The 19,440-nt window shown below is 32.9% G+C and overlaps 2 protein-coding genes across 2 annotated transcripts in view; one reads left to right on the top strand and one right to left on the bottom strand.

Moving 5' to 3' along the window:
• LOC131936864 (agrin) overlaps nucleotides 1-6,875 on the top strand; it is a 121,803-nt gene extending 114,928 nt beyond the window's left edge. The window contains exons 30-36 of the mRNA XM_059293962.1: nucleotides 601-712; nucleotides 1,129-1,143; nucleotides 2,452-2,571; nucleotides 2,928-3,114; nucleotides 3,525-3,606; nucleotides 4,094-4,333; nucleotides 5,301-6,875. Of these exons, the coding sequence (XP_059149945.1) occupies nucleotides 601-712; nucleotides 1,129-1,143; nucleotides 2,452-2,571; nucleotides 2,928-3,114; nucleotides 3,525-3,606; nucleotides 4,094-4,333; nucleotides 5,301-5,547 (1,003 nt within the window). The 3' untranslated portion in view covers nucleotides 5,548-6,875. The remainder of the gene's footprint in view (nucleotides 1-600; nucleotides 713-1,128; nucleotides 1,144-2,451; nucleotides 2,572-2,927; nucleotides 3,115-3,524; nucleotides 3,607-4,093; nucleotides 4,334-5,300) is intronic.
• Nucleotides 6,876-11,445: 4,570 nt separating this feature from the next.
• LOC131936866 (transmembrane protein 185A) lies at nucleotides 11,446-18,349 on the bottom strand. Its single transcript, XM_059293964.1, has 7 exons — nucleotides 18,183-18,349; nucleotides 17,556-17,732; nucleotides 16,284-16,491; nucleotides 15,588-15,671; nucleotides 14,563-14,739; nucleotides 14,328-14,451; nucleotides 11,446-14,188 (listed from the first exon to the last, which is right to left on the bottom strand). Exons 1-7 carry the CDS (start codon nucleotides 18,218-18,220, stop codon nucleotides 13,947-13,949), a joined length of 1,050 nt encoding a protein of 349 aa, XP_059149947.1. The 5' UTR covers nucleotides 18,221-18,349; the 3' UTR covers nucleotides 11,446-13,946.
• Nucleotides 18,350-19,440: the final 1,091 nt, after the last annotated feature.

The following is a 19,440-nucleotide window of genomic DNA, read 5'->3' as shown; positions in this document are numbered from 1 at the left end:
TTGAGTTTGAATCCAGGTTCACGTCGGTAGAGCTTCCCTTAGTCCATCAAGCTCTGATGGGTACCTAACGTTAGGGAAAATAAATGCGGCTGGGTATAGTGCCGACTACACTATCCCTTCATATGCCGAGGTCACAGAAATAGGTGAACTCTATCTGCCCCATGTGTCATGGGCTTGTACAGGAAAAATGATGATTGTGGGAATGGAGGGTTAGTTTTAAACATTGTTGTTAATTAACATGGGGAAAAATCAGATAGTTATTTTAGATTCATGAATGCTAGCTGGCTATGTATAGACACAGAGATACTGTACCTACAATGCTGTCCCTTTGGATCATAAAGATAGTCACATATTCCTATATTATACTGTCTTCATCTGACATTATAGAAATGAAATGATAACATTAAAAAAGAATGTAGTTTAAAAGTAAAAAGAAAATCTGTTAAATATTTTACAGCTGGATGTAGAATTATTTCTAAACAGATTGTATCTGAATGATGTGAGCATTGTTTGCCTGAGTTAACGCTTCATCTACCCATTTCTATGTTTGACTTCAATAGATTTAATGAATGTGTAATTCTAAAATGTTTGATCCTTTAGAAGTAAAAAACATGTACACCTGGACAAATGGCATAACGTCACCATCTCATTGTCTGGACGCTCTGGACAAATGAGTATAGACAAGCACCCCCCTCTCTTTGGTGAAGCACAGGTTTGTTTACTACAGAATTTTTCTTTGTTTACCTGGCCTTTATTTTAAAAAATTAAAAACTCTGACTAGACTTCAGACTTTCTTAGGAATGTGATTGAAAATGATAGAATTATAAACCAGTTTAATTTGTTAATTAAGGGGAGATTAACAATTAAAAAAAGGTAACTTTTTCTCAAATCCTAAAGGATTTAAGATTTATTTGTTCTTTTTCTTGAACCTTAAACAAATCTCTCAGTTATGCAAGAGAATTTCTTTCAATAGGCTGCAAAACACAGCATTTGTTACTTTCTAGCTAAATAAATTATAAATAAATATGCCTTGTTTGAAGTAAAAGAGTTAACTGTTAAATACCAAATGTAAATAATTTAAACAATTTATAATGCTCTTGTTATTGGCTACTGATTTTTAAATTTCAGTTCACCGATAATGTGGTCAGTAATCTAATAAGGCAAATTTTTTGCACTTGTCCTAATTGTTGTGTTTTGTTTTTTTTCTATTGATTTTTGTTTTCCTCATTTTAAGCCATTGTGTGGGCCATTTTGTTAATGGTTTGTAACTTAATTATTGTTTTATTTCTAGTTAGGAACAACACATTAATCTAATATAGTTAAATTTAGAAGTTTGAGCTAAAGTATTGAGTTTTTCATAGCTAATAAGCATTTTAAAATATTTTTAAAAATTCTTTTTTGAGTTTTTTGTTGTTGTAGTGTTAAACTGAGTTGCTATGTTTTGCTTCCAGATTAGGATCAAAGTTAATGTTCATGAAAGTAAATTTTTGGAAAGTTGAATGGGCAGATTTTTTTCACATAATGTTTTGTAGGTTAGCAAAAAGAAACTAATATTTGCTTTCAAGTTATTTTTTAAGGTTTTGTTTTATTAGAGTGCATTTTTTAAGAATTTATTTAAAAAATCTATTTGAATTTTTATTTTTAAAATTTTTCTCTAACCTTTTTAAAAAATTTATATTGGCAATAAAGTCATCTATATAAGTGAATTGTATTAGGTCATGTACAGTTTTCATAGTTTGAAAAATCTGGCATAGTCTTGTGTGTCTAGCATGAATATGTCCAGTTGTTTTTTTCACTTGTTGTTTACATAGTTTCATTCATGCTCTGACATTTCCATCAGTTGATGTTGTATTGCCAGAATGTATTTATTTATTTTTAATAAATACCTTTCTCAAGCAAACTAAGAAATACAAATGTAAATAAAGATTTTTAAAAATTCTATTTATTTTATGCAAAATAGAAATGCTATATGAAATCAATGAGCCATTTCAACCCTATAACTCTCTCTAAATAATACAGCTGGTATTTTTATTTATTCTTCCAAATGTTTAATCCGCTGGCAAAAAAAATTAGCTTTCCAAAATGTTGAAGATGAACTAATTTTCTCTTGAAATTTGTTTCAATATAATATTTTTTAGATGTTTATATTTGTTTTAAATATGTGTAATTAAAATGTTTAAGATATTTCTTTTTAATATTAATTATATGAACTAATTTTCAAGAAATATCCACCTTCTAAAAGAACTTATTTTTTTTTATGAAGATTTTTTTTAAAAATGTAGGAAGAATAGCAGTATGATATTTAATTACAAAGATATTTATTTAATTAAATCTTGTATTATTTCAGGCTGAAGCTTTATTGAATGTAAAATGTGTAAAGCTGAAACTATTTGTTCATTGTTCTGTTCTAATCTAAAAAAAATTAATCCTGTTTAAACTTTGTAATATTAGGGACCATCATCCATGCTGAACATAGACAACAGATCTTTGTTTCTTGGAGGCTTTAATAAAGAAACTGATGTCCCTGTTAAATTGCGTCCTCAAACTGGCTTTACTGGAGCTATACAAAGAGTAAGTAACTTAAACTTTATGTTATTCTTAAACATTTTTCCTTCTGTTCTTAAAAAAAGCAATAAAGTAATAGTAGTTTTATCAATCATCTAACTATTGAAAAATATTTCTTTGTTACTAAGTATTTAAAAATTTTTAAATTCTAATCTGTTTTATTAAAATATTTGAAATGTTTAACTGAGATATATTTAATTTTCACTGAAGTTATCAATAAGGTAACCATTAATTACTTTGCTTTGTTATCTATTTTGTTAATTTTAATTCAGATTAAATTTTAAAATTATAGAGTTATTATGATAACACTAAAGGAATGCCTATAAATTTAAAATATTGTCAACACACATTCTGCTTCCCAGATCATTATCAATGGGCGAACTGTTGTTGGTCTCATGTCAACAGCCACAACCATGCGTCATATTTCCCCATACAATGGGCCCCCTTGTAATGTGAACCCATGCTTGAATGGTGGGGCATGTGTACCCAAACTGTACAACTATGAATGCAGGTGCCCTAAAGCTTACATTGGGGAAAAATGTGAAACACGTAAGAAATATTTTGTTCATTGAAGTGTTTTTTTTTTCTAAATATAAATAGAATTTCAAATATTCACTTAAAATTATGCAGAGTTGTAAGTAAATACTCAGATTGTTGAGTTTTTTTAGCATACAGATTTAACATTTTATCATTTGCAGTTTCTTTAGTTCTGTTCCCTGTGGTCAGTGATACTACAATAGTGGAATCTTCTTAAATGAGGAGTGTTTGTTGTAGTGTCTATGTTAACCCAAGTGCTAACCCTAATTGGGGTCCCTGACGCTAAACCTGATATTACAACCCAACACACCTGTTTTTGGAAGAGTCCACTTTTTGATACTGTTAAAAAGAAACATTTTATATAATTTCACATGAAAGTTGCAGGGGTGGTATTCTATAAGTACATGAATTTTATTTTTCAGCTTATGATCATAGAGATGCCGATGAGGCTGTGCAATTTGATGGCTCAACTTTCCTGAATTTTGCAAATGAAATCGTGAGAAAGTATGTTATTTTACATGTTATTATAATTTATACCAACATGTTTTTAAATTATTTTGTAATATTAATTTTTAAAATTTTAAAACTCTTTATGAAATGTTTTTATTCAGTAAGTAAAATTTAAAAAAATTAAACCCATTGTATATTTTCTGTGAAAGAATTTTCTTTATTGTGAGATTTATTTATAAATAAATGACTGGAAGCTAATCTTTTTGTTAAAAAAGTTAAATAAACGAGTTAAAATAAAAACAAAGGCAGTTTTAAAAAATGACCTACATATCTACTTAACAGTACAAAAATTGAAACAGAAAAAAAATGTAAAACAAAAATCATCAATTTTTCTTTGTTTTATGAACATTTATTAAAATTTTGTCAAGTGTTGGTTTTATTTATTAAGAGATCTGAGAATAATATTTTAAATTAATACATTTTTTATTAAATTCTAATGATAATTACCAGCAAGGAACTTACAAATTCTTTTATTTACCAGACAAGAAGGTCAGCAGTCCAACAGATTTACTGTGACATTCCGCACCACAGTGCCAGACGGCATCCTGCTCCTACAGCAAGGTGGGGAAAATGTCATCTCCGACTACCTGAGCTTGGCCGTGGCCAGGGGCAAGGTGGAGTTGTCCTACAACCTGGGCAAGCAGACGGCCAGCAAGCTCCACGTGATTAGGTCCACCGTTGATGTGGCTGATGGGCAGTGGCATACCGTGGAGGCAGTGAGGTAATTGATGGCTGTCAAAGTTTTAACTTGCTAGAAGTGGTGTTGAGTTTTTACTCTTTAGTAGATGGGCAGTGGCATACAGTGGAAGCTGTGAGGTAATTGCTGCTGTCAAAGTTTTAACTTTCTATTAGTGGTGTTGAGTTATTACTCTTTAGTAGAGTTGTGACCAACTTTCCCAAGGTAGTGTGCATGGAGTCTTGTGTGTGTGTATATTAACAATGACTGTGTGGATGCACATTAGCACAGCTTAGAGGGAACATTGGCTTATAAATATATAAAGTTTCCCTTTCAAACCTGACGGTCTATGGGGCAAGTGAAGTAGAGTTCACTTGTTTCTGTGACCTCGGCATATGAAGAGATAGTGTGGTCAGCACTATGCCCAGCCGCCTTTACTTTCCCTAACGTGAGTTAGGTACCCATCAGAGTTGGGTGGACTCAGGGACGGTTTACTGACTTGAACCCGGATTCAAACTCGAGGCTTACGGGTTAGCAGTCCAGCTCTCTACCGCTAGACCACTCCGTCCGCTAGACCACTCCGTCACATTGGCTTATACCCCTTTATAAATTTACTGAATTGCAGTTTTCTCGAGTTGTGGTCCTTTATTATTTTACAAAGTAGTTGCCCTTTATAAATGTTATTGGGCGGAGCTCAGCTTAGAGAGAACATTAGCTTATACCTCTTTATAAATTTTACTGAATTGCAGTTTTTTAGAGGTTCACAGTTGTGGGCCTTTATTATTTTACAAAGTTGTCGACCTTTATAAATGTTATAAATGTTATTGAACAGAGTAGCCCTGTTATTGAGTTGTGGCCCATTATTGTTACTAAGTTTTTGTTATAAATTTTACCTTTAAAGATAAACACTGAATATGTAAGGAAGAAAATGGAATGTTTGAATAGAAAAGTAAAATGTGCCATTGCTTAAATAGACATTATAAAAAAATATTCCTATTTTTATAATTTTCAGGCAACAGAGAGAAGGCTCTCTCAAAGTGGACTATGAAGAACCTGTATTAGGCAGCTCAGAACAAGGGACACAACAACTAGACACTGATGGGAATCTATGGGTGGGTGGAAAGAATAGCCTGCCCTTGGGTCTGCCCACAATGAGTAATTTTAAAGGCTGCATTAAATCTGTGGAGGTGAATGGTCAGCAGCTTCACCTGGTCAGGGATCGTAACGGCCAAAGTAGCAACATTGTACTCTGTACATAATATGAATTATATTTTATTAATGTAAAGTAACTATTCCAATTATTATGTATATCAGGTCTGAATTTATAATTTAATATTTCTATGTATTGAAAAAATAATAATTGCAAAATGTATGTTTTGAGTTAAAAAAAAACGTTTTTTAAAAATATATAACAGAAAAAGTGCTTACCTGGCTAATTAATGTTTTGAAATGTTGGATACAAGTGAAGTGACTTGCATTATACTGTGTTTTAATCACTGAGTATCAAGGTCCATAACCCACATACTTGTGTACAATGATTTAACCTCTATAGGCATGCACCTCCCTCACATAAAGGGCTTACATAATAGCGAATTTCATAGCAGGGTGTATTGTTACACTATTTTATCTTTATCCCCATTTATGAGACGTTCACTTTTTTTTTATTATCCCATAACACAATTGTTTGCTCATTAAAAATTGGAAACAAATTTAACAAACTCATCTTGTATATGTTATTGTTATCTTGTATTGGACTTAATGCTTGTGTAGATAGGCCCAGCTGTGTTAGACCCCCCTCCCCCCAAATCTTTGTCCTATTTGTTGTAAGAATATAAACACTTATTGTGATGGTGGAAGTTTACCATAGACCTGATGTAACCTTAGAGTGTTTGTGATGTAAATAGAATATTCAATTTTGGTGATTGGTTCAGGGGAAGTAACTAGCACCTGAGTGATGCCCCTTCCCTTTTTTTTTTACTCCCCATTAATGTTCCAATTCATGCCTTACTTAACCAATCACAATCTCCATAACACTGTGTAATTAATACACACTTTATTGCCTACACCTGTTTCATTCCATTTTTTAAAGTTTAAAATGTTTCTGCATTTTTTTTTAAGTTGTGGCTAATTTTTGTAACTCTTTTAATTTTATTCTATTCTAAAAAAAAATCTTTCTCTTTCAACGTTTTGCTTTAAATAACTGTTTTCACATTTTTGTGTTTGCACTCAATTAAAACAATTGTAGCTGAATTACATGTTTCTGTAATGCATTGTTTTAATATGAACTATACAATCTACAATCCTGGGCCAGTTACTTAAAAATTATGTCCACAATCTTAACCCCTTAACGGCGACTGTCGCTAAAGCGTGACATACCAATGTATTGCTTTCCATTCTTTCCATCACTCAGACCTGTCTTGTAATATCACCACCGCCAACCCTGACTCAGAGATGCATTTGTAGCCTCCTTTCATCTCTCAGAGCCCTAGGCTAACATGCCGGTTCCAATTCCTACAAGTCTATCAATGTTATAATTTCAACCCTGCAAATCCAGTTCCTAGATATCTATCAGAATGTTAAAATCACCCCCCCCCCATTCCAATCTCTAGAAGTCTATCAGAATGTTACTATTACTACCCATTTATTCCAGTTCCCAGTCTATCAGTAACTGACTGTTCCTTATCTTATGGCATATAGCAACATACAGTGTGTTTACCATTCAAGTTTTCTTATTTAAAATCTTAAGTCACATGACCAGATTCCTCGATGCCTATACCACCCTCAAATCTGTAACACTCAACCCAAGCCATAATATAATTATTGTTATCATTTGATAATAGCTATTATAACTCATTGATAAGCCATTATAACTATCATTGATAATTATTATAAATATAAGTGAACTAATATTATTGCTGTTATTATAACAAATGTATATCAATTGATATTTAACGCAATGAAGCTGTGTTTTGTATGTTTGTGGAATTATTTGCAGTCGATGTGTCAGACTTCAGGTCTACACCAAGTATACATTTGATGTTTCTGTGATGAATGATTTATTCAAATGACAGAAGGTCAATGTTTTGTTTAATTGTCGAATTTGTTTGATGATGTTAAATTGTTGAAATGAATTTGATATGGGCCAGTCCTACTTAAAATTTAAGACCCACCCACATCTGATAAAAAAAGACGGTAGCAAACAAATAGTGTGATTGTTATTATGAGAGGTTCTGTGTTTTACGAGGCAGTGTTGCTGTTAACTATTATTGTCTGGGTTGTCCAATGCTGTATTTTATGGATACACATTTTTTTTAGATTGTTTTTTTTTTATAGCAAAACATCCTTGCTGGTTGTCAGATGTTGGTAATGATTCATCTAATACATTGCTGACAAAAAAAAATTAAATAAAGGGAGATAAATATTTCTATTATGCACATATTTTGACTCTGAAAGTTTACTCTTATTTTTTAAATTCTACACCTACTTTCTTTGCACAGACTAATTTTTTCCCATTTTATTTTAAATAAAACAACTATCCTACAAATTATCTCCCTTCCAACTATTTTTATTATTTTAATATACAATTCTTATGAAACATCTTTGAATGTAAAGTTGTTGATTATTTAAGTTACCAGACATTAACTACATATCTGCAGACATTCCATGTAGTAAGTAATGTTTGTAGATTTACTGAAGTCCTTTAATAGTCACCCACCCCCAACTGAGTAGTTATAATATTAGCTCTTATATTTGTAATAATAAGCATATATAATAAGTGTATTTCAGTAAAATAAACAGAAATATTTAGTGAACTTGATTACAGATTAATGAAAGTTTTTATCTTTGATGATTTTATGTTTTTTTTTTTCTTTTACTGTTTTAGTGATGCAACAGTAACTTAAGGTTAACATTTAGTTGTTTGTGAAAAAAACTTCTGATTAGCTATTGTTTCAAATGATTTTTAGGGAATCCTGTAGATGTCGAATTGGTTATGAATGTCACAACATTCCTGGAAATTATTTTTTGTTTTTGTATAAAAATATTTTTTGTAATTGATGTGGACAATAATAACAATGTAACCTTAACCATAAAGATGTTAACTAAATTCAGTTTGGCTTGTTGTTGTTTTTTTTACTTTCTTTCCACATTTCATTTCTGTTTGTTTCAAATGTCTTTTTTCTTTCTGTTTATTGGGTTATCTGCTCTTGACAAGTGAGACACTAAAATTGCCTGCATTGAGTAGTATTTCTAAAGCAGTACAAGTACAGCTATAACATACAATGCTAATACTTAAATATATATAATTGTGATGTGGTTACCTAGTGGGGCCCAAATAGCAAAGGTATTAGAGCATGTGCCTACCATATAGAGGACACTGGTACCACACCACCATGGAGGGACCCAAAACACAAGAAAACATTGAGCACAAAACAAGGTAGGGGGCCCCATCCAATATGGGAAACAACCTGATACAGTCAAGAAACCATCAAGGGAAACAACCCACACACCATAAAGGAAAACAACCTTATGACTAGCAAAGAGAATCAACAAAATTAACAATCATTTCAAATGTTTTTATTTTTCTGTTAGATCATTTTTGTTGACATGCCACATTAACAAAGATGTCAGCATTTCTAAGCTGAAAAATAAATCATAAGATTCTAAGTTTTTCTTTTTCTTTTTTTTTTTAAAATAATTGACCAGAAGCCTTGTATGTAACATGCTTCCATTATAAATAGGCAAATACAAACATGTTTTAATTTTGACAGAAATTAACCATTTAAAATTAAAATATGACCCATTCATTATTAAAATAAACACTGACCATAAACATAATCACCTTCTTTTAAAAACACCATGCTTATTTTCCACATTATTTCAGAAATTACAATGCAAAAACAGCATTTAGTTTGGATGCTTCTAAAATTGACACAATTTTTAACAAAGCCAGCTTTGATACATTTTTCAATACATGTTAGAAAAACTAAATAAAATATATAAACACAAAGCCAAGCTAGTGTATATATTAACCTAATGTTGTCCCACATTAGTTCAGGGAATGTATGGGCATACAGCACAGGAAAAAAAAACCCACCTAACAGAACATTCAGACATGTAGGCCAGCAGTAGATAAAGAGTAATGGGCTAAATCAGGGGTCTCCAAACTACGGCCCGCGGGCCGGTTGCGGCCAGCGAGGTCCTCTCATCCGGCCCGCGGAGATCTTTTTGTCCATGGAAAAAACGTTTGTTGGTGATGGCTGAGGAACTTTGTGCAGAAAAATCAAAGACATGCCTGGAAGAAACTGGCCCCCGAACTGAAATTTGTTAGTTAATGCGGCCCTCGAACTGAAAAGTTTGGAGACCCCTGGGCTAAATGAACGAGGTGTGTATTTCAGTAGTGCCACAAAGGCAGGGGGTTTGGTCCGCGTTGGTTGACACCATTTAGAGGGCGAAACCAAATGTCAAAATTGACCGACAAAACGTTTTATCTAAATAAAATAAAATAAACTAGGTGGCGAGGGATGACACCCAATAGAAAATGTAAAATTGTTGAAGGGGGTGAGGGTTACACCCTCATTTACCACATTGGGTGATACCTGATCTAGTGATGTCTGGTTTATTCACAAAATCAGGAGGGAGGTAGATCAAGGGTAGGAAGCTACCAGGAAAAAAAAGCATACAGCAAAACAGTTAAATTAATTTATCAGCAGACAAATTAAAGGGACATAATCACATTGTGTTTTTTTAAATACCCTTTTTAGGCTGGACTGTTAGTCCATTGGGCAGATGAAGTAGAGTTCATCTGTTTCCCTGAACTCTTCATATGAAGGGATAAAGTGGTTAGCACTATGCAATAATGTGGTGAAAATAGAAAAATAAAGGCCATGCTATAGTTATAGGAAATAAAACAATCAATGATAAAATGGAGGTATAATGTAGGTTATGAAGTGAACAAGTGTATAGTCACAAAGGACAAAGTATTAGATTTAATGGTTAACATAAGTGATGTATACAAAATCAACAAAGTTGTACATTTCCATGAGACCAACAATAAATCTATCAGATTTAACTCTACAATCTGTTTCAAATTGTGTGAATAATTTTTCAACTTCTAAAAGACATAATGTAAAAATATATGTAAAAAAGAATGTAAAAATATATGTAAACTATGTATCAAATGAAAGTAAAAAAAAAAACAGCATTGACACACCTTTACCAAAAACAAAGAATGACAACAGATATAAAAGTTAACTCAGTTTTAAAAATAACTTAAGAAAATTAACAACAAATTTGCATTGTTTCTGTTTATTTCAGGGAAATAAGACGCTTGAGTTTCTTTAAATTACAAATTGCATTGCTGTTTTTGATGGCAGTTTTGGCAGTCTTTCTTGTAAAATTACTACAAAATTAACATGTATTTTTTCAACATTCTGATTCTCATGCGATGGATTAAGTTTTAACATACTTGGATCTTTTTCTCATTTATTTTAATTATGCCTGAATATATCCAGTGTTTAGGTCCACAGTCTTTAGGTCCACTCTATGGCTCAACCCAGTCTTTAGGTCCACTCTATGGCTAAATCCAGTCTTTAGGTCCACTCTATGGCTAAATCCAGTCTTTAGGTCCACTCTATGGCTAAACCCAGTCTTTAGGTCCACTCTATGGCTAAATCCAGTCTTTAGATCCACTCTATGGCTAAACCCAGTGTTTAGGTCCACTTTATGGCTAAATCCAGTCTTTAGATCCACTCTATGGCTAAACCAAGTCTTTAGGTCCACTCTATGGCTAAATCCAGTCTTTAGGTCCACTCTATGGCTAAACCCAGTCTTTAGGTCCACCTTATGGCTAAATCCAGTCTTTAGATCCACTCTATGGCTAAACCCAGTCTTTAGGTCCACTCTATGGCTAAATCCAGTCTTTAGATCCACTCTATGGCTAAATCCAGTCTTTAGGTCCACTCTATGGCTAAATCCAGTCTTTAGATCCACTCTATGGCTAAACCCAGTCTTTAGGTCCACTCTATGGCTAAATCCAGTCTTTAGGTCCACTCTATGGCTAAACCCAGTCTTTAGGTCCACTCTATGGCTAAACCCAGTCTTTAGGTCCACTCTATAGCTAAACCCAGTCTTTAGGTCCACTCTATGGCTAAACCCAGTCTTTAGGTCCACTCTATGGCTAAACCCAGTCTTTAGGTCCACTCTATGGCTAAACTCAGTCTTTAGGTCCACTCTATGGCTAAACCCAGTCTTTAGGTCCACTCTATGGCTAAACCCAGTCTTTAGATCCACTCTATGGCTAAACCCAGTCTTTAGGTCCACTCTATGGCTAAACCCAGTCTTTAGGTCCACCTTGTGGCTAAAACCAGTCTTTAGGTCCACTCTATGGCTAAACCCAGTCTTTAGGTCCACTTTATGGCTAAACCCAATCTTTAGGGCCACTCTATGGCTAAACCCAGTCTTTAGATCAACCCTATGGCTAGAGCCACCTTCTCATTAGATCCACCCTCTGACTAGACCCCCCCCCCCCCTGTCTTTAGATCGACCCTATGGCTAGATCCACCTTTTCTTTACATCTACCCAGTCATTAGGTTGACCTATTCTATAGCTCTACTTACACCACAAAATGCTAACACACAAATAAATAGTTATGTGTTGAAATACAATAAATTACCCATAACTTAATGGAGACATTGACCAATGTTTAAAAACAAACCTTGAGATCTAAAATATAAAAATTTTAAAAATATTTTTTTGAAAACCCTACTTTTTAACTTGTATTTTGTTTACTGGCATACATAAGTCAAAAAGCTTGAAACATTGTTATTGAGATGTAAGTACGATCAACATGAAGCCATCTAGTACTAAATAAAGACAGAAACAAAACTGTTTCAACCCACATCATCATAGTGGTTCTCATGTACATCATTTAAAACATGTCATTCAATGGACCCTGAGAAAAATAATATAAGCGACAGTTGGGGGAAATTTGTTATCATACATTTAGTTATAAATTTTAGAGTCACATATTTAATATTTTACAATATAAGTCCAAATTTGGGATTAAATTTATATATTGTGTGTTTATCAGGAGATATTTGCAGGTGTGAGAACAAAAATATTTGTTCCTATACGGCATTCTAATAGGTATTTGAGACCTGATGATAAATAAATTCATCTTTTGGCAACTGAATTTGAAGTAGATGAGTGACCAGTAAAACTCCCCAGCTGAACCTAGTACACATTTTAAATGGAAACAGAGCTTTAATGTAACTAATATGCTCTCTCTTTCTCTCTCCAGCACAAGTTTCAAATGGAAACAAGGCTTTGAACTTTTGCAATCACTCTTTTTCTTTCCTTAATCCATGCACACCACAACATGGTAATAAACCCAGGACACATTTCAAATGGAAACAGCTTTTCGTTTAACTCTTGTGCTATCTCTCTGTCTCAGTCATTAATCCAGGCACAGGTAAAAAAAAACAACCTGGAAACAGCTTTTCGTTTAACTTTTGTGTTCTTTCTCACTCCTAAATCCAGGCACACCAAAACGAGATAAATCTAGCATTTTTCCCACTGATATTTTTAGCTACCAGATTTAAGGGATCCCCCCAGTCTTTTACTCCCTACCCTGGTGCATTACCCCACTTAGTTTGTAGATAGGGGATGGTGGCTGTAGACTAAATAAATCTTTAGTCTGGGATTACACCCTCCTTATTGCAAATGTGTTAAATGATGTATAATTTAATACAACTTAACTGCATACAAAAGGTAAAACTATTGCTAATATAATGAGGTACCCAGATGATGATTAAATTAATGTTAATTAAATAAATGGTATACATAAGATTACTTATAACCTTAATTAATTAAACATAACATTGGGTTACTGATAATTACATGATAGACACATAATAAGCATACAAGCTATTGCTACTGTATTCAATGAAAGAGGTATTATGATAAAACTGATGAATACACCTCTATGACATCAACACTTTGCAGGACTTAATAAATTGCTTTACAAAGATAAATAAAAGGTTATATCCCAACTCCCATTGTGAATGATACATATTTACACTATTGAATTTACAGAAAGTCCTATAAAACTATAATTCAAACTTGATTTCTTTTTTTTAGAATTCCCTTTTTTAATAAACACTTACAGTTAAATATTGTATACACTTTAAAATTTGAGAATTCTACACAGGTAAAGGTTAAAATAAAACAATGTTTTGCTTTCACTTAAATTACCACCATGAGATTTTAAAAATTTAGCATCTTGAACATGTATCTGCTTTTTAAAAAATACTAACAAAGCCAAGTTATCTCAGTATTGTTAAAATAAATTCAATATAAATTATCACAGAACAAGACATTTTGACACTCCCGTGTTAAAAAATCTGGCCAAACAATTATCTGAAAAAGATTTTATCCCAAGTCATCACAGCATTGCTTTTTTCTACCACAAGTATGGCAAATGAGTCCCAGTATTTCTGCACTTAGATCTCTTAGGGTTTTTCATTCATCCATATTCCCTTTCTAACAGGCAAGAGATTAGCTAACAACTGAACTTGCCAGTTTGGACATCATTGTTTTTTTTTTAAAAAACAACCCAGGTTTATTTCCAAATGTTAAATCCCTATGTTATGAAACAATGTCAGTCAGGAGTTTCTATAGATAATGCTGGCACTACGACTTTGGGCAGATCTATGGAATCACTTCCTTTAAGCCTGACCTTGACCTCAGACACACCAGGGTCTGATTGCTCCTCAGCAGAAGAGTGAGGCTGCGAGTCATGGTCGTTACTTTGAATTGAATAGGAAATATTGCCGTACTCTTGTAAGCACGGACACAGCCCAAGCAGGAACTGGCAGAAGTCTTTACGAATGCCAAACCACCCTGAAATTGATAGGTGACAAGTCACTTTTATGTTCAGACTAATATGTATTCAATTTTTTTTTCTAATTAAAAATTTAAAATATTACTATGTGCAAGTCAAAATTTGATTTACTGGTAGAGGATCAAAGTTTTCACTTACAGCAGTTCCCTCCCTTAGCTCCAAAAGCCAAACAAATAAGAGATATAAGGGAGATAATCAAAGGTATTGCCACTGTGATGAAATCAAAGTCATTGATTTCATCGAGTCGATTTGCAAGCAGAATCTATAAATTACAACAACAAAAAATATCTATTTAAACAATTACATCTTAGTTTAAATACATTTTTTTTTAAAAGAGCAAAATATTTAAAAATTATAGCAGTCAAATACAAACCTCAAAGACAAGTAATGGGATGACTAGGAATGAGTAGCCAATGGCTGTAGAAACATTTCCTCGTCTCTGCTCACTTAGTATATCAGGAGAACGTATGAGAATAATGGCAAGGGCCACAGCATACAGTACGCCAATCATGGCAACGCACATTATAATCCATATGGGGATAAACACAATCTGAAATTAGGAATATGAAATATTAAATCTAAAATGAACAATAAGAGAGTTAAAAGAAGAGCCCTTAAAAATATATACAAATAAGAAGGAAATTAAGAGAGTTTAAAATAATAGTGAAGTAAACTATTTGCTGTTCTGACAACTTAAATTGAAAAAAGATTGCTTGTAAAACTGCAAGGCTGGAGCAAATAATTATAAAGGATTGTATTATGGTTCTAATATAGATTTTAATCACCAATTTAACTAGGATCAACTGGTTAGAGAGGAAAGCAATAAACAAAATTGAAAGTAAATAAATTATAAAGTAAATAAAGTATAGATTTTTTTCCAAGACAAAAGTAAAAAGAAAATGAGAATCATTCATATACTTCAATAGTTGAAAAATGAGAATTATATTTCTATTTTTAGTTCAGTGCTCATAACATATTCCATTTCCAATTACTAAATAATAGTCTACCCAGTAAATTACTGAGCTGTTTGGCATCACTGAGGGTGCTACTACCTAAACTGTAATATAAGTGATGGGTTTTTATTATCATATCACATTTGTGTACACGACATATGCGGCAGGTGAAGTCAAGTTTATCTTATTCAATGCTTTTGGAATACACTGGGATAGGGTGGTCAGCACTATACCTAGCACCTTGGTTTTCCTAACATGTCAGGTACCCATTACAGCTGGATGGAATCAGGGTCACCCTACAGACTCAAGCCCGGGTTCCAGACTTGACTTTCAGTTTAGCATTAGCAAGCTCTACCATTAGAATTAGACCATGTTGATCCTTTTATTTTTATAATTAAAGAGAGTCAAATTTACAACTAAAAGTTTAACTGTATCTAAGACTTACCACCCAACTCCAGACAATGATCTTATCAAACCTCAAAGCAAGGAAGATAAACTGTAAGATATTCACAGAACAAAACAACTCCAGCTGTAAAATAATGAAAATTATTTATAGCTTAAATAAGGCATAAAGATAGAAATTATTTTTCTTATTTAATCAAGATAGAAGGTAAGGTCTACACTTTTATTCTAACTGTAAAGTATTTCAAAACTTTGTTTCAGACATTTTCACTTCTATTCAAATATTTAAAATAGCATGTTTTTGAAGCTATTGGGCCTACATTTTCATTATATTAAAAAAACATTCCAAATTTCATTTAAAACATTTTCACTTTTTCTATTCAAATATTTAAGTTCATGAAAAACAATCAAAATGTTTAGCTTTTGTATGTAAAGTTCAGTCAAGAAGAAACTCCAAAAAATAACCCTTCATGTCTTGGCAATCTAGTTAGTGTTTTGACAATAATTTATTATGGCAAAATTCTCATTGTTTGATTATATTAAATAACTTTAAAATGATCAAATATTGTTGGTATAAAATGTCTTAAATACCCAAAAATCTCACGCTTGAGAATAAATGTCTGGTAGCTGAACAGTCTGGTTACTGGTCACACAATTTCATTTATAGAAATAAAATAGTTGAGTAGAATAAAGAAATGAAGCAATCTCTGAATAATGAAAACAAAACCAAGAACATTACCTCGCATGAGCGATCATTCTTGACGCACCATATACAGGCTCCAATACAGAAGACAGACAAGACGAAGAGGGGGATGAAGACGATGAGCCAGTTGTGGCCGTCAGACTCCAGGTTGATGACAACAAGCAGTTCAAACATGAGCAGAGCCAGGTGCTCCCCGCAGGATACAATCATGGCTTTGTACTGGGTGCTGCTGCCTGCTTCCTGCCTGGGATCAACACATCCAGTTATTCTAGGTGAAATCTGATAGTAAAGTACACTTTTTCCAAACCTGATGGTCCATATGCAGGCGGAGTAGAGTTCACCTGTTTCAGTGACCTCTGATCATGAAGGAATCGAGGTCAGGACTATGTTCAATCGCCTTTACGTTCCCTAAAATGAGTCAGGTACCCATCAGAACTGGGTGGACTCTGGGATGTTGTGCTGAAATGAACCTGGAACTCAAATAGACTATCGGGTTACCATCCAACCATACCATCCCACAGAATTGCATATGAAAAAGAGAATTACGCATGTTTTCACAAATAACATCATGTATTTTAATTTTTGACTGTGTGATGCTATTTACAACTAACCAGCATAATATTTATAATAATTAAATGGTTGTTATGTACATTTAATGAAAGATGTCTCACTAAACTAATTTATTCAGTATTTTGACGATACATAAGTGTTACTTAGTAAATCAACCATTTCTGTTTGCCTGAATTTTTTTCTGACAGTCTATTATTTTTTTAAAATATACCTATCTCACTTATACTGAATGAACATTAGATACTGAATTGCATATGCCTACAATTTTAAATCAAATTATAAGACTAGGTGATTTACTATAACAGAGATGGCATAAATTGATTCCATATTAACTATATTTCTAGGTCTGTTCATTCTTCTTTAATAATTTATCCTTACGGTCACAGCATTGTTGAAGGGTAGAACGTACGACTGCTCTAATTATATTTCTGAGCCTCTTATTTCTTTGTATCCTTATTGGGACTGCATGGTCGAGTGGTACAACTTACAACTGCTAACCTGAAAGTCTTGAGTAAGGATAACAAGCTTAAGGCATTCCTGTGTCCAGCTAACTGTGTTGGGTACCTGACTCACTTTAAGGAAACTAAGGAGTTGAGCATATTGCTGGCTACACTGTATGCTGAAGTCACTGAAACAGATGAACTCTTCTTCATCTGCACCATGTGTCTGCGGCACGAATGGTAAAGATGATGATGAACTTATCCTTATACAGCTTTTACACATAATAAACAAGTGTACCTGTATTGTGGGTTTCGCAGCCACACTGAGCTGCCCACCAGAGCGCCAACCAGTACAAGCAGCTTCCACACCCAGATGGGGAAGAAGACAAACCAGTAGCTCCATTGAATGCTTTTATCAAGACGTAGGGAGAACAGAATTGTGAAGACCAGCAAACAGGTGAAGACTACAAATTTACTGAAACGTAAAAAAAAAATTCATATATAAATAAAACAAAACAAAACTTTTTTAGAAAGAAAATGTGCTTATATAGCATTTATTGAGAGGGTTCTGATAACTAAGACATAGTTTTCATCATTAATTACAGTGACAACAATAGCTACACATTTTTATATTAATTTGTTCAAATGTAATGTTTTATTGCTATTTATTTAGGCTATCCACCAAGATTAGAGATTAAAATAAAAATGTTCTTACATCAACAACCTTAAAAATAAAAATTAAAGATAGAGCTAGTTAAGGAACCTGAAGAAATAAACAATGCAGCTTTTTTTTTTATCATGTTAAGTTAATTGACTGATGCACTATCTATTAACCTTTACCATAATTTTTATATTTAACTTGAGGTATCTTTTTACTTTTTACATTGTAAAATAACTTCAGAAAATGTGTTTAAAAAAAAAATACCTAGGGTTAAAATCTTGAAAAAGATTCTTTAAGTTCATATTCAGCACACTTCAGTTCAATTCAGCGCCCAGGAAGATCCAGTAATTGAGATTCATTACTTCTTCACCAGTATCTATGATCTAAAGCACTTCATTGATTTGACTGTATCACATTTTTCCTCATCATATGATTGCTGATTCTTTACAATAAAAGTAGGTAGGCCAGTCTATTTTAGATATAGATGTATATCAACATCATTAAGTAATAAGTAGCCTAGACCTATGTGTAGTATTTTTGTGTAGGCTATAGCACTCTTAATTTAGGCCTATTATACTATTATTGCTTAGGGCTTAGAGTTAGAGTGATTTAGAGTTTATATTTAACTCAATGACACTCAATGCAACAAACCTGCTGGTTGGTTAAGGCCACGCAGGGGGCTCATTATGACAGGTATTCAAAGTGTTAATAGTTATTTAATATTTAGTTAAGCCTATTATTAGTTAATAATTTAATATTAGGCCCTAAGTAAAATAATTAAGTATGCCTAATTCTAAGCTAAGGCTAAGTCTGTATGGCACTGTATGCACTAACGTGACTAAGTAAAATAAATAGATAGCCTATTTGAGGCCTATACACTACCTACACTACTACAACTGTCTACAACACTACCCATATGATACATTCAGTACTGAATCAGACAGTAGGCCTGCTGTTAATCAATCAATCTGAAATTCTGAATGTTTGTTTACTGTTTGTTTAGTTTACCAGTTGCAGCTGAGTTGGAGTTGTCTCAGTTGAGTTTACCAGTCCAATGATGACGTCTAAAAATAAAATGATTTCACTGTTACTCACTGTAATTTATAAGAAGTGAAAATTATTCAAAATATTAACATAGATCTAATCTAGATTTCTAGATTCTATTTGTTGTTATGTTCTGCTTTAGCAGCTTTATTAATATTTTAATTCTAGTTCTACTGTAAATAATATGTGTAATCTTTATTTTACTGCTTAATGGCTTGATCAAAAGATAAAGGTAGATCTAGTTACCAGCTACACACGTTTTGTTACATTTAGGCCTACATCTTGAAATTAAGTACTAGACTAGATTCTCTAGATCTAGATCTAGATCTAAGTATCTAAGCCTTAGATTCTAGGGCCTCTGCGATAAGACATAATGCTAAATAACTGGATCTAGATTCTAGATAGAGAAGAATGAGTCCTACTCTCTTAATTTTAATCAATAGATCTAGTAGAATCTATTCTAGAATCTAGTCAAGAT

The sequence above is a fragment of the Physella acuta genome, unplaced genomic scaffold (genome assembly GCF_028476545.2).
Source record: "Physella acuta isolate Inbredline_101_S28 unplaced genomic scaffold, ASM2847654v3 ptg000192l, whole genome shotgun sequence".
NCBI classification, from domain to species: domain Eukaryota; kingdom Metazoa; phylum Mollusca; class Gastropoda; family Physidae; genus Physella; species Physella acuta.
The sequence above is the reverse complement of the archived record's forward strand: the minus strand, read 5'-3'. Positions and strand labels throughout refer to the sequence as shown.

Excerpts from the sequence above, each read along its gene's own strand:
- LOC131936866 (XM_059293964.1), bottom strand. The coding sequence starts at position 18,220 with ATGAACTTAAAGAATCTTTTTCAAGATTTTAACCCTAG. Across the intron at positions 16,492-17,555 it reads CTGCGAAACCCACAATACAG|GCAGGAAGCAGGCAGCAGCA; the intron begins GTACACTTGTTT and ends TGTTGATCCCAG. Across the intron at positions 14,189-14,327 it reads AGCTAAGGGAGGGAACTGCT|GGTGGTTTGGCATTCGTAAA; the intron begins GTAAGTGAAAAC and ends TATCAATTTCAG.